We start from the raw sequence: 15287 nt of genomic DNA on the forward strand, positions 1-15287 counted from the left end.
AAATCACCTACTTAAATCTTAATTTATCAACATTATATTTTTTTACCTTGAGATTTGAAAAGGTCAAAATTTATTTGGCCTTTTTTTTTTTTTTTTTTTTTTTGAAAGGTGGCCTATTTTTTAGCAATAGAGTACTACTATTACTAATTTACTATGTAAAAACAAAACGAAAAATGAAAATACAGATTTTTCTTTTTTTTTTTAAGCCGAAAATACAGATTTTTCAGAACATGAGATTTTTTTTTTTTTTAATAATCCAGAACCTGGATAATGATATTAACGTCTGACACTTGACGCAAATCCTCTGACATAAACGCTGAAAACCCACTATAAATACAATCCCAATGCCACGGTTGCCACCCAACATTGTTGTGTTTTCTCACTGGCTCAAGTCTCAAACACAATCTTTTTAGCTTTTCATTACACAAGGGTCTTCTACCCAAGCTTCATTGCAACATTTTTAGCTGTTTGGTTTGCAAATTTGACAGGTAAAGGTCTGTGCTTTATTCTATTTTTTTGGTCTTCTTTCTCAGATGGGTCTTCATAGAATTACCCAAATTAAAAAAAGGTCATTTCTGTGATGACCAAGTTTTAGAGAGACAAAAAAAGCGTCAACTTTCAGAGAAGGAACATCTTAAATTACTTTTCTGATTTTTACAAGGTCTATCTCTCACAAGTTGGTTTTTTTAATGTATAATAAAGAATTTCATATATTGCTCAGAATGCTGTTCTAGTATTTGGTTTAATATATCTTTTGTTTTGTTTTATATTATTGTGTTATACATATATTTTTAGGCTTTCATTCCACATTACTTTTTATGATTAATTCTCTTTTCCCTTAGATTTGCAAATTTATTGTTACATTCTTTGCTTCTTTTTTGCAAATGGGACTGTGATAATTTAGCATAAGTTTAGTTTAACTTGATCGTGGTGGGGAGAGAGAGAGAGATGGTGTATGTATATCTGATATTTCTTGTTTATTTGACAGGGTTTCTCAGCTTTTGAGTTTCAAGGATTTGGGTTGCCCTGGGATTAATTTTGGAAGTTAGATAGTGTTTGGTTCAAAGATTATGGCAAGGAAGAATAGGAGAAAGAAGGAAGAGATTGCAGAAGATTACTGCTTCATCTGCAAAGATGGAGGGTTGCTCATGGTCTGTGAGTACAAGTGAGTTCTCAAAAAAACCACAACTTTTTTCATTTGGGCATGCCAATTATTTATTTTAAAAAATTCAAAAGTTGGTCCTCTCAATCTTTAGTAATAAGGGCAGTTTTGTCATTTACAATGCTATGGAAGAGAGAGTTGGAAAAAATAAAATAACGGGGTGTCCAAATCAGTATCAAACATGTTTGTTTGTTGGATTTGTTGCACGTGCCATGCATATGATTGAGTGAGGAATGTAAGGCACCTGTGGTGGAGGGTAGCTCATTGGCTTTGGAATTATTATTATAACTGTGATATATATAGCAAGGGTGTGGTACCTGGATTGAATGAACAGTAAATTTGGATGAAATATTTTGGTCCTTTTATTTTTATATGGTCACTTTTGTTTTTGTGGTATTAGAATGATTTTTAAATAATCTGCCCAAAATTTGGATAAATTAACTTGTCATTACCTGATTACCAACCCTTTCTGATGGTGGGTTGCTGCAGCTTAATGACTTCTGCTGCTAAGTGTTTACTGCTGCTGGTTTTCCACCTCTACAATCTGATCCATATGTCTAAAATAAAACTTAAAATGCTAGGTTAAGTCATCAAAGATATTGTAGGTGTAGTATTGGTTTCAGAATTAAGAAACTTGTAATTTAATACATTTGCTTTGTGGTAAACAGTATTTAGATACAAGCTTGGCATTTAGGCACACGAGTATTACTATGATATATTACTAACGGCACCGGATGATTTGAAAGTCTGTTCAAATTTATGATTTTGCTAATATCTTACATGTTTGATCAAAGGAATTGTATATCTACTTTTAGTTTTCAGAATTAAGAAACTTGTCATGGTGCATATTTGATTTCTGGTTACCAGTTCCCTGCTACAAACTTGGTCTTTGCTAGCACAAGCATGCTATGTTTCTAACGGGCTAGGTGATTAGGGATGCTGGTCAGATGTATAAATTCCTATATATCCTATATAACTGGATACTGATACATCTCTTTCTCCTAAGAACTTTCAAATATAATTGGAAATTATTATGTCTCTCTCCTAAGAACTTTCATATAAAATATACTTTTTGGTGTGGTGTCAAAAGACATTTTCAGTTTTTTTTTTATAGCATATTCATTTCTTTCAGGGATTGTCTTAAAGCGTATCATCCTCATTGTGTGGGAAGAGATGATTCTTTTGTGAAGACTGTAGATCGCTGGACTTGCGGTTAGCTACTAAATTTTATCTATGATGATACTTCTGTGTAATATTCTGTCATTTTGAATGAATTCTACTGTTCAAGCATCATGCAGATTAGGTATATGTGAAATACATGGAGCCTGACAACACATCCCTTTTTTATGTATGATACATATGATATGCGTGCCACAACCTTTTCCCCATTTTGATTATCCTAGATGTCACACCTGCCGCATTATCTTAATGGTTTAGGGAAATAGCACCATTTAAATCTGGACCAGATTTTTGCCTATTGGATATTGAATTAAGTAATATTACTATGATTTTTTACCTCAAATAATGAAAAATGCATACCCAACTTTGCAATTGATAGAGAAGATATGTTCCATCATATTATGTCAATGTTTTTTTCATCCTAAATTTGTGCAGTTACGGAAGATAGATCATCTTTCAGCTCCACTTCATCGGCAAATTACTTTACTTTCTAAATAAACTAAGCCTTTCTATAGTACTTTGTGGTGCTTTCTTAGTATTTTTTATTAGCCCCTCTATTTTATGCTTGCATCATTGTAGTTGTACCTGCTTATAAAAAGCTAAAGTTTTATATTTTAGGTTGGCATTCTTGCTTCATTTGCCAGAAAAACTCAAAATTTCAGTGCTTTTGTTGCCCAAATGCTGTTTGTGGACGCTGCATCTGTGATGCTGAGTTTGCATGTGTTAGAGGGAAGAAAGGATTTTGCAATCACTGCTTGACTCTTGCACAACTTATAGAAGAAAACATCGATGTCGACTTTGATGGGGTATGGTTGTCTGACTCTGGAAATACATCTCTAATTTGATTTTTTTTTTTTTTTTTTATAGGTAATAGAAGTTTTATTAAATAAAAATGTACTCTGTGTTCACAATGATGAACACACTGTACTTGAAACAATATTAACAAATCAATAAGAAATGCTAACAGATTGTAAGAAATCAAAAATAGAAATGCATTGCGTAAAACCCCAAATACAAGACCACTCAAACAAAGTCCCTACTAGCAGAGACTTTACCAGATCTAAGGGCCTCTCAATATCTTCAAAAGATCATTTTTTACATTCCTGCCAAATTAACCACATTAGACATGCCAGTACCATATAAAACATCTCTAATTCGTTCTTTCTTGTATTCAGGATTTGTTGCTTCTTCAACTATCTTCTAATATTGTTTTTCCCTTTTTAGAATTCAACTAAAAGTCTAAAAGCCACCAAGAATCCGCTTTTTTAGTCCATAAGTATACAAGAGAGGAGCAACATAGAGTCTTAGACAAAGAAAAATGCTGAGAGAGAGAGAGAGCGAGAATGGCTGTCTTGACATAATGCTATCTTATCTCCTTTGTTTGATTGTTTCCATTTTTGTTACATTCAGAATTTTTCAAAATAATTTTTTTAAGGAAGTTCTCCCAATTATTCACAGAACTAGTGATTTAATAACAAAAGAAAATAGCTCTTCAGCCTATAGCTTGCCACAGTTCATTACAAGGATAAGTGGCTTGTAAGTGAAATGAAAAGATGAGAATTTAATGCTGATCTTTAGATTATGAAGGTTAAGTCTCAGGTGAAAAAAAGGCATAATTATATTTTGCAAATAACCTAAACCTTATTTTCATCAATGGATTCAAATAATCAGTTTTCCTACTTTTGTTTCAGCTTCTTGAGGGTTCTTTTTCTTCTTTCAATAAGTGTCTTATTGGTTTGGCCAAATAAATTTAAGCCTTGTTACTTTTTTTCCCATTAGCTATCTGGTTATGATACAGGGCAAGATAGACTTCAAAGATAGAGATACATATGAGGGCCTTTTCAAGGAATATTGGGAGATAATCAAAGAAAAGGAAGGGTTAACTTCAAAGCATGTCCATTCCGCAGATAAATTACTGAAGAAGAATAAGAACTACATGGCTGGCTATGATTCAAATGAAACTTGTGAAGGGGAAGAAGATGAAGACGATGATCAATTTGACGAAGAAAGTCACCTTATAGTATCTGATTATGAGGACCTGGATGATATAGTAGAAAACAAGGCTGTGGGAAAAAGGAAGAGATCCACGGGAGATAAAAGTGCAATGAAAAAGAAGGCAAAATCAAAGAAAAAGGAGTTCATTGGATGGGGCTCAAGACCTCTCATAGAATTTCTTTCTTCTATCGGTAAAGATTCAACCAAAGAATTATCACAAAATGATGTTACGACTATCATTACTGATTATTGTAGAGAGAACAAGCTTTTTGACCCAGAAAAAAAGAAGAGAGTTCTTTGTGATGAGAGGCTACAATCTCTCTTAGGAAGAAAGTCGGTGATTAAAAATAGTATACATAACCTCCTGAAAGCTCACTTTGCTGTGAACCTTGAGCAATGGGAGGAATCTGAGTTTGGGTGTAGTTCAGAAGAAAGGGATGAAGGTGTTTTGTTCCCCTCTAAAAGGCAAAGAAAGTTGAGCTCAGATGGAATATCTCTGAAGGAATCAACTCCAATTGTAACTCCAGTTGTACAGCGAAGCTGTTTTGCATCCATAGTTGTTGAAAACATCAAGCTTGTCTATTTGAAGAGGAGTTTAGTGGAAGAGCTGTTGAAGCAGCCTGAAACTTTTGAAGGAAAATTAATGGGAAGTTTTGTGAGAATAAAGTCAGACCCAAATGACTACTTGCAAAAAAATACTCATCAGCTTGTGCAAGTTAAAGGTAATTTCCTTATTAATGGCTACAAATTATGAATAACTAATAGTTACAGGGATCTTTGCTGTCATAGCTGTTCCAGAGAGTTATTGTTACGTTTGCCACTTCTGAATTTACTTTAATAACATAATGTTGTTTCTGAGTAAAAATTATGGCAAAGCTTAATTCTTTATTATAACAACAATTTTTTATTTAATACTTTTAATCACTAAAACAACTTAGGTACAAATGTGGTGCGGAATTTTCTGCTTGGACCGAAAAACCTTTACATGGATCATACACATAAAAGTAGTACTAGATTCTGGGTTTCACAAATTTGTGGCGTTTGAATGCCTTAAAGATGTGGCTTGTCATATAGCAATAAATAAATGATGTGGCTTGTAGTTTTAGGAATTGGTTCTGATGACATGAAAATCTAAGTGTCAAATAAATACTATATAACCTGAGGAAACTAAGTGTAAAAAAAAAAAAAAAAAAAAAAAAAACTCCATAATTTACTCCCCATTATGAACTTTAATTTCAAAAACCATCCCAGTAGGAAATGTAAATTACTCTTTTAATGAAGTTGATTCCAAGTCTAGGCCATGTTAAGACAGCTTATGGGAAGATAGAGAAGAGTAGCTCAGAAGATCTAGGATTCATCTAATTATATATATCTCCTTACTATCACTTGCACTGGACATGAAACTAGATCAGTCTTTTGGCGAATGTTCTTTCAGTGAATGCTATAAAGTTCCTGTCTTGGGTGACTAAACCTTCTTTTGTGTGTTGTAACTTTTATCATCACAGGCATAAAGAGAGCTTCAACAAATGGTGAAACACTCCTACAAGTTTCCAATCGTCCAAAAGATGTATCCATTTGCAAGCTTTCTGATGATGACTTCTCTAAGGTAACAACAGTGTTAGTGTTTTGAATGTCTTTATTTTCTTTTGTTTCTATAGTATTTTTGTCCTATTTATAAAGATATAAAAGCACAATAGTATAAAAATCAAAAGAAACATGGGATGATTAATTTCCTAAGTCAATTATAATAATTAAATTTATATATCTACTAGTTTAATTTATGTTGATTTAGTTATGAGCTACCTATCAGAAAAAATGATGGTTTAGTTATGAGCTTTGCTGGAAAAAGAAAATGAAAATCTTAGGACTTGTTTCTACAGTGAGCACTGGGTTTATCCAGAGTTGATGTTGTAAAAGATTTTCTTAAATATGGTTTCTACTGATCTGTAATTGCAAAGGAAAAATGCTTTTTAATTTTCTGGTTGAGTAGAGTTTTTAGCCATAGTTCATCCGTGAAACCTTTCCTAATTACAATATTTTCCTCATCAATTGACATACCCCTCGCTTTCTAGCAGAAATTATTGTTTAGTTCCAAATATGTGCTGGTTTTAAATGAAAATCCCAATGATCAGATGCTGTCTTTTTTCAGGAAGAATGTGAGGATCTGCTCCAAAGAGTGAAAGATGGCCTGCTCAGAAAGCCTACTGTTGTAAGTAGTGTCACTTACTGTAAATTCAAAAGGCATTGTGGAAACTTCAAAGTCACTAGTACTAATATATATCAGATCTCAAGAAATTGATCAAGTGTTTTAATAGATTTTTTTCTTTTTTGACAAGTGCAAAAATTAATGTAAAAGATGCCAAGGGGACGGCACCCAGATACACTAGGGATTAACTATACTAATAGAATCAATATTTGATTATCTTTAAAATGGGAAACAATATGTAAAAGCACATTGCTTTCTTTGTGGAAACAAATTACAACTAACAACAGTCTTTTGCAAAGGACTCTTGATTTTATATATCTTGAGCCTTAGTCATTGGTAGGGTACAAACAATTGGAATTTTCTTCCACATGGTAGACATTATTTTATGAAGGTCTTGCCCTTCTTCTTCTTCTTTTTTAAGTTCTGTCTCTTTTGGCTGTGGGGTGAGTCTTTTAGAAAATCTGCTTTCAAACTGAGGTAATTTGGAAATGAAAGGATGGAACATGCATGAACCTCAAATTTTCAACTTTATGTAGATTATAATTAAAATCCTCATAAGCATTTTCAAGAATTTTCACGACTATTTATGGACACCATTTTAATGTTCTTCTGGGAAATAACTACCTGTTACTTGGATATATCATGATTGGCTCTTTGCTTCAGAGGCTCAAGCATCTTTCTTTTGAAATTGAAACACTTCCCACTTTCTAAGTGGTGCCTATATCTGCTAAATTGTGTAATAATTATTCTTGAATAGCAGACCACTGTATTGTGGAAATAAAGTAACAAATTGGATGGGAGTGATTCGGGAAGCGTGAAGACAAATTTATTTTTATATAATTTTAGAAGTCATTTGCATTTTACTGGTCAATTAGATTTTATTTTGATTCTTAATAGTTAATTAAGTTATATATATTTTATTTAATTTCCTAGAGTCAAGAGTATATCTATAATTCATATAATTGGGAAGTCCTAAGTCAATTAGATATAGGGTTCTTCTCATAAAAAAGAAAAAAAGAATTAGGGTTAAGTCATAGTAATCTATATAAGCACGCTATTGTACTCCTACAGAGGCGCACTTAAACAATTTTCTCAAGTAATAAAATTAGTAGTTGGAGTTTTCCCTCAATAGTTTGGTGTTACTATAAGGTGACTCTAGGTGCATATTCCTAGGCTTTGCTTTCTTGCTTGGTACCGATTCCAAGCAAGCCTAGGTGTTGATTCCTTGGTTATTTTTATTTTTCTGTTCTTTAATTTCAGAGTTGCATCAGTTTTGGTTTTCCTTGAAAAATCTATCCCCTAATGCCTAGCTTTAAAATATTCTAGATAAGCACCTTTGTAATATTGGAACAGTCAAACAGGAATGATTAAAATTCTTGGAAGGAGACCTAGTTAGGAAATAATTGTCCACGTATTATGGAAACAATTTTGCTCGTAAGGAATTGAGGAACCTTCTCTTATGTTGTGCTACATCTTTGCTACATGATCTAGAAAGTATAATTAGTGGCCTGTCACTTATCAAAAAAAAAAAAGTACAATTAGTGGCCTGTCTTTTCATGCTTAAACTGTTTTTTGTGCTTGCATAGTGTAATTATGTGTATTTGAGTGTTTACTGTTCATTGCTCCAAGAATATATTTATTACTTATGAGGATTCTAAACTAGCAGCCAAAAAAGAAAAGCAGACTTTAGATTGTAAATTTTATGGGGACCTTTTGTATTCTCCTCATATACTTAAGTTGTTCTTCTTTCTTCTTTCTTTAAATAAATTTAAGTTATCCAATAGAAAAGAAAAAAAAAATTTTATATTTCATTTATATTTTCCCTAATATTGGTGTATGTTGAGGTTTTTTACCTTGTGGGATGATATATTTCATTTATATCATGTATCTGGGATGATATGATTTTCACCTTTTGCTGTATTGGTTGTGAATAATTTTATGGTGCTTATGTAATACCTTGCAAGTAATGAATTAAAAACTGCTATTCCAGCTCCTTAAATAGTTTGCCTTCTTTTATAGGTGGAGTTTGAGGAGAAGGCTAGAACTCTGCATGAGGATATAATAAAGCATGTATGTATCGAGACTATATGTTCTCTTTTTTGATACACGTGTGTTTATTTTAATTTTTCTCTATCTACTTAAAAAGTTAGAAGATTATGTCATTTATAGTGTAATTCCAAGAGTACATATGGGCTGACAAGCATGCATGTGGAAAAGGAAGAAATGACATTCCATGGTAGAAGAAGAAAAGAAATAAAAACTTTTCTGGATGTGTCAAATATTAGGATTCACTATAACTTCTTTATGTTTACTTTGGGGCTCCTTGGCCTATTCTTTGCAGTCTTGGAGTATAAATTGAAAGACATTTCAGGTCTGGGGTGCCTCCCTGATTATTGTTAGAGACAGATTGATAACTGAATTTCTCATATTGGATAGCCAAAAAAAAAACACTCAAGCAAGATAATGAAAGATCTAAAAAAATCATAATTTTGCGGACATGTTATATGATATTCATAATCATTTCTCTGGAGCGACTTGGTGCTCATTCACCTATTCACTAAAGTTGTAGAGTTGAATTTGAAATGAGTTCAAGATATATTTTAGATTTTTTTGAGTAAGAAGAGTGTAACTGTGATTTTTTTGAAGTTTATGGATGGTTAAATAAATGTGGAGTATTAAGGATTCATATTCTTCAATTCGTTCCCTAATTCTTTCTTTGCACCCCTACCACCGAGAAAAAGCGCGGGGGGGGGGGGGGGGGGGGGGGGGGGGGGGCTGGTGGGGGTGGTGCATGGCTAATTCCATGTACTTCTAGTTCCTTGAAATCAAGTCATTTGACTGTCTTACATGCAGCATCTCAAATACAGTCAAACTGTTTTCCAGCTTTAAACATGTTCTTCATTTTTTTTTTTTTGGGAATTTATTTATAAGGGTTCAGTTTGGAAGTTTTATAAGCGGTCGTCTCTCTATTTTCTCTATATTAATCTTGGTTATGCTAACCTCCTTGTGTGTTCAAACACAATCTAAAATTCCCAAACACCCCATTGTGTGTTGTGCCTCTCTATTTATTTTGATAGCTGCTATTCTCCTGATTTTGCTGTTATGATTTATATTATCTTGGAATTTTTATATGATAGTGGATTGTGCGAGAGCTGATTTTATTGCAAAGACGCATTGATCAGGCAAATGAAAAGGGCTGGAGAAGAGAATATCCTTTCTTTATGCAGTATATGTAACTCAAATTCAGTATTAATGGACCATTCTGGGAAGCTATGGATTCTCAAATATGATTCTTGTGTTATTAAAACACACCATGAGATTAAGGTTGAGGTGATCATGTAAAAGGTGATTGGCCAGTGTTGGTCCCACTTAAGTGGGATCCTGAACTGGTGGCTTGAATACAGTCTTACATTTCAGCATTTTTTCTTTCATGCATTAAGTGACTGCTCTCAAGAATCATATTTGCACTTTTGTTTGGTAGTCGAAGACTTTACCATTATATATATGGGAGTTGCTATTTCAACTCCAGATTGTTGCTTGAACATTGCCCCTCTCATGGGATGGAACCCACCACCATGAGAGATGGGAGTGTGAAAACAATTTTTGATTTGAAATAACAACTACCTATAATATGTGCGTATGTATTGTTATGTTTGTTTATAAGGGGTTTTATTTCAACTCTCCTCATTGTTGCTTGAACAGCCCCTCTCTCATGGGATGGAGCCCAGCCCCATGAAAGAGGGGATTGTTGAATCAACAATTCTTGGAGTTGGAACATAAAATTCTAAATTCTAAATGCAGAAAAATAAAATCAATAGAAAGCTAGTGATGTGTATACTTCTTACATTAAAGACACCTTCTACTGGGTCACAAGCTCACAGCTTTCTTCTATTCATGTGATGACAAGTCCATTCGAAACCTCATATCAATTGGAAGTTTCTGTTGATTGGCATTTTCATATGTTCAGTATAAATTATTTGTGTCTTTATTATTTCTTCCAGTTTAATTGATTTCTGTATTTGTAGTGTCCAGAATTAGTCTGGTCTATATATTTCTTGATGAAAAAAAATGTGATGCTTAACTTGCACATAAGCTTTCTGAATACATGGATAGAAAGATGCTGCTTCAGAAACCATCAGAACAGTCACGGTTGCTGCATGAGGTTCCAGAAGTAATTGCTGATGTAGTAGAGGATGAACTCACTTTTGAGGACTCTTCTAGAAAAGATAAACAAGGATGCTTGCCAGAATTAGCCCCTGGGACTTCTGAACTCCCCTGCACTGATTTAAAAGGCAAAGGAACTTCTTGCTACCCAAATGGTAGAAAATATCCTGCAGGTTTGCTGAGTTTTGACTTTTATGATAAAAAAATTATATGTGCATAATAAAGACATGTATCTGTCTGTTTGAGTTGTGTACTCGTGTCTATTACTGTGGATTTTGCAGATTGATCTTTGTTTGAAATTTCAGTAGTTTTTGTGTCCAATAATTGAATGGGAGCTGGACATGTATGCATGCAGAATCAAGGTTTCTAAATTCTGACAATACTTCAAGATTCCGTTCTTTTTTTGCCTTTTCGAAATCTAATATGTCAAACTAAATCAATGATTCTTCTGCAAAATTTTGAGTATCTTGATGGTTGCAAAATATTATAGGAAACTGTCTTCCAAGAATCAGCTTCTATAAGTCTGGTCTTTTCCAGAGTCATTTGTGAATTTAATTCTACTGTTTCTCTGCAATCTAATTGTGCGTCACTAAAAATGGCTAATCTCACCTTTGATATTTTCATAATATAAAATTCTTAGCTAGTAAGTCTATAATTTTCAACATCTTTGTATTGAGTATGAGAATAATTATCAAATAAGTTGACTAGCTTTGTTATTGTCTTAGCTTCTTTTTGCAAGATCAGCTGTTGTTGAACTCTAAATCACTTTTCTACTAAACTCTACAATGCCAACACCCTGTAGAGAAAATAGTGAAGCAGAAAACAAGCAAATAGCTTTGGGCTATGCCCACTAACACACACAACATACACATTACTGTTGAGAAATTATGAACCACACTAATTGGAGGTATAGTTTACCATCAGGGCTTCATATCCTCCTTGATCTTTGTCTAAAATTGGACTAGAGGTACCAATCAAGCATCCTTTTTATTTTCATTTAAGGGACCTGCATATACTGCAGAAAATGCATGCAATACTTTATTGCCAGCGCATGGAGTTCCCTCATGGGAGCCGTGGGGGGTTTTCAGCAGACTGTACAGTTCAGTTGTTGATTCGGCCCCAATTTGGATAATGAAATGCTCTGTAATTTCAATTTAGCTTTTGATTCAGTCTGTAGATGTTCTTTGATAAAAGTAGAAAGTTTAACCCTCTATATTGTGTGTTCATTTCCATGGCTTAGCTTTTGTTGCCCCAGTAAAGGCAGTCCAATTCCGTGTGCCTATCCCAGAAGAGAAGCAGCAGTCTGAAGGATCTCTTTACAAAAAATCAACTGAACAATTTCATAAATTTGCCCCTGGTGTTAAAGGTGACGACATTCTTCAAAGAGGGCAGCACTATTCCAGGGCTTTGCATCCTGAAGTTTTGCCACAAGGATCTCTCACTTTTACTCCTGAAGTAAAGCAGCGCCGTTCAAAGTCATTGCTTCTTGAAGAATTGCCACAAAAATCACGCACTTTTGCTCTTGAGGGCCATTGCGATGTTATTTCTCCAAAAATAAGTCATGAACAGACAAATGAGAAAAAGCAAAACATGTCAACAGTTGAGTTTATTGAGTTAAGTGATGATGATGAACAAATTCTGAATCATGCACCTAGAAAGCAAGCAATTGAGAACACTGGATGCTCTATATGGTATTGTGTGGGTCCACATGGTGAAAAAAGGGGTCCCTTTTCGATGTCGGTGCTCAAACGTTGGAGTGATACTAATTCTCCATTGAACTTCAAGGTTTGTAGGAAAGATCAGAGTGAACAAGATGCAGTCTCTTTGACCGAAGCTCTTAGCCAGAATTTCCCCAAAACTGAAGCTCTTTGCCAGAGAATTTTCCCCAAGATCTGAGTCATGCACCTTGAAAGCAAGCAGTTTAGAATTGTGAATGCTCTTTATGGTATTATGTGGGTCCACATGGTGAAAAAAGGGATCCTTTATCAATGTCATTGCTCAAATGTTGGAGTGATACTAATTCTTATACATCAAATTTCTAGGTTTGGAGGACAGTTCAGAATGAAAAAGATGCAATCTCTTTGACTGAAGCTCTTTGTCAGAATTTTCCCCCAAACAGAAGAAAAAGTTAGGTTTTTGTTACTATGATGACTGTTATATTTGAAGTCTATGGAGTAGGAAACAGGAAGAGTCCATAAACTAGCTATGAACTTGTTAGTTGAAATGCATCATGTGTATATCTTCAAATGGAACTAGAATGTAAGTATACTCAAGAAAGAATCATGTAGATAGAATAGATGTCCTGATCTGAAAATTTTAGGTTGCAACTGCTGCTATTTGCAGTGTGATGTACATGACAATAGTATATTACATGGATGTTAATTTGTTCTAGAGGTTATCTCTTAATTAATCTTTTTTACTAATTCTGTTATTTCTTGAGGTAAGTTTGACTTTGAGTTTACTATTTTATTTCTCTTAAACTAAGTGTTAGCCCAAAATGAAGATGTCAAAATGATCAGTTCATGACTTGCAAGAAGCCAAGAAGTCAAATGAGTGATTGAAAGTAAGGGTGTGAATGGGTGGGGTTGGAAATTTACTTTAGAATATGCAGGATTGAACGAAAGTTCAGAAGTATGTTTGAATACTCAAAATTAGATTCATATTGCAAAGACTCCCAAGTCCCAACTGGTGTGAATTTTGAAGAGCACTACCCTGTTAAAATCCATCCACTTGGGTGTGTCAGGCCCACTTGCAAGACTCAATCTAGTAGACATAGAGTAATGCTGACCATTTCAAGTGTTAGTAAGTGGCTGCATAATACCTCTTTTTTGGAGGAGATTCTTAGACATTATGATATTGAAGAAAGGTGTTTCATAATGAATGAACACAGCCTTCATATTGGATTAGAAGATGTGTTGTATATATCCGGATTTCCAAAAAGTGGCAAAGCCGTTCATAAGCAATGAAAAAGATGCAAATAATTTTTTTTTACTTTGTACTAGGGTGGTAAGATGCAAAATATGTATAGAGACAGAGATGGAAAAGTTGAATATATCACCAACTTAAAATTAGCTCATCTTAGGAGGACTTTTACGGTAGCTCCTCCAGAAATAAGTGAAAACAGTGACGAGTTTAGGCAACACATTAGAGCAGCTGTATTGTATGTAATTGGTTATATAGTGATGCCGGATACATCAGGATCTGCAGTTTGAAGCTCCTGCCTTGGCCTTCTGGAAAACATTGAAGAAATAAAATATTATTCTTGGGGTGCTGCATTGTTGGCTCAGACACATCATTCATTAGATATTTGCAACCAATAGTTCAAACATATATGCATTGACCAAGCATTGTTTTTCTTTAATCGTAAGCATTGATATTTCAAATATAAGGGTATATATTTATGTTATTTTTTCTAACATTGGATTGAGAATTACAGATTTTTTTCTGAAAGAATATCCCAAGGCTTCTTGAATGTTTAACAAAAATCAACAAACTTGGGGTGCAAGGCCAATAATTTTCCTTTGTTGACAAGTTTTCCTGAATTTTTATACCGGCCATGCAAAAATACATACCATTACAATCCTCCGGAGCCAATCCATGTAATCTTGGATAATTTACAAGCGTAGGAAGTAGGTATGCCTTCTACTTTATCCCTTGAGTTGAGTGTGTGTGTTTGGGGGGTGGGGAATGAATGATTTTTTATATTCATGTCATGTTGTCTTTGTGTGTGCCTCATGTTCTATTTCCATCATTGTAGTATGTCTTAGTACCTAATTTTTCGAAGCCTGTGATCCTTTGTTTTCCAAGAATCAGCTTCTATACTCTTTAGTCTGGTCTCTTCCAGAATCCTTTGTGAATACAATTCTACTTCTGCAATCTAATCATGCATCACTAAAAATGGCTAAAAATCTCACCTTTGATGTACTCATATAAAATTCTCAACTGGTTTGTCTATATAATTTTCAACATCTTTGTATTGAGTATAACAATAACTATCAAATACATTGACTAGCTTTGTTACTGTCTCTTAGCTTCTTTTTGGCAAGAATCGGCTGTTGTTGAACTCTAAACCATTTTTCTACCAAACTCCACAATGTCAACGTCCTGTATATAAACTAGTGAAGCAAAAACAAGCAAATGGCTTTGGTCTATGCCCACAAACACACAGCATACACGAAACCGTTGAGAAATCATGAACCACACTAATTGGAGGTATAGTTTACCATCAGGGCTTCATACCCTCATTGATCTTTATATAAGATTGGACTAGTGGTACCAATCTAGCATCCAATTGATTTTGGCCTACGTATGGCATACTCCATTTAGGGGAGTTACTGCATTTACTGCAGAAACTGCATGCAATATTGATTGCCTGTATGGGAGCTGTGGGGGGTTTTGCAGCAAACACTGTCCAGTTCTATTTTTGATTTGGCTCCAATTTAGATATAATTAAATGCTCTGTAATTTCAATTTAGCTTTGGATTCAGTCTCTATATATTTTTTTTGATAAAGTAGAAAGTTTAACCCTCTATGTTGTGTGTTCATTTCCATGATTTAACTTTAGTTGCTCCAGTAAACGGA

At 34.1% G+C, this 15287-nt stretch overlaps 1 protein-coding gene across 3 annotated transcripts; it reads left to right on the plus strand.

Annotated features, from left to right (window-relative positions):
• The first annotated feature begins 302 nt into the window (after positions 1–302).
• Positions 303–13097, plus strand: LOC126716070 (uncharacterized protein At5g08430-like). 3 transcript variants are annotated; one of them, XM_050417022.1, is made up of 11 exons: positions 303–494; positions 989–1165; positions 2295–2374; positions 2960–3147; positions 4140–5058; positions 5842–5942; positions 6486–6545; positions 8562–8612; positions 9680–9749; positions 10634–10879; positions 11947–13097. In XM_050417022.1, the coding sequence occupies exons 2-11, from the start codon at positions 1071–1073 to the stop codon at positions 12600–12602; spliced, it is 2466 nt and encodes an 821-aa protein (XP_050272979.1). In that variant the 5' UTR covers positions 303–494; positions 989–1070; the 3' UTR covers positions 12603–13097. The 3 variants fall into 3 exon arrangements, with proteins under 3 accessions (XP_050272979.1, XP_050272978.1, XP_050272980.1); XM_050417021.1 differs by having other exon boundaries at positions 303–488; XM_050417023.1 differs by lacking the exons at positions 303–494; positions 989–1165; positions 2295–2374 and having other exon boundaries at positions 2992–3147; positions 4121–5058.
• Positions 13098–15287: the final 2190 nt, after the last annotated feature.

This window comes from Quercus robur, chromosome 2 (genome assembly GCF_932294415.1).
Source record: "Quercus robur chromosome 2, dhQueRobu3.1, whole genome shotgun sequence".
In the NCBI taxonomy this organism is placed as follows: Eukaryota; Viridiplantae; Streptophyta; class Magnoliopsida; order Fagales; family Fagaceae; genus Quercus; species Quercus robur.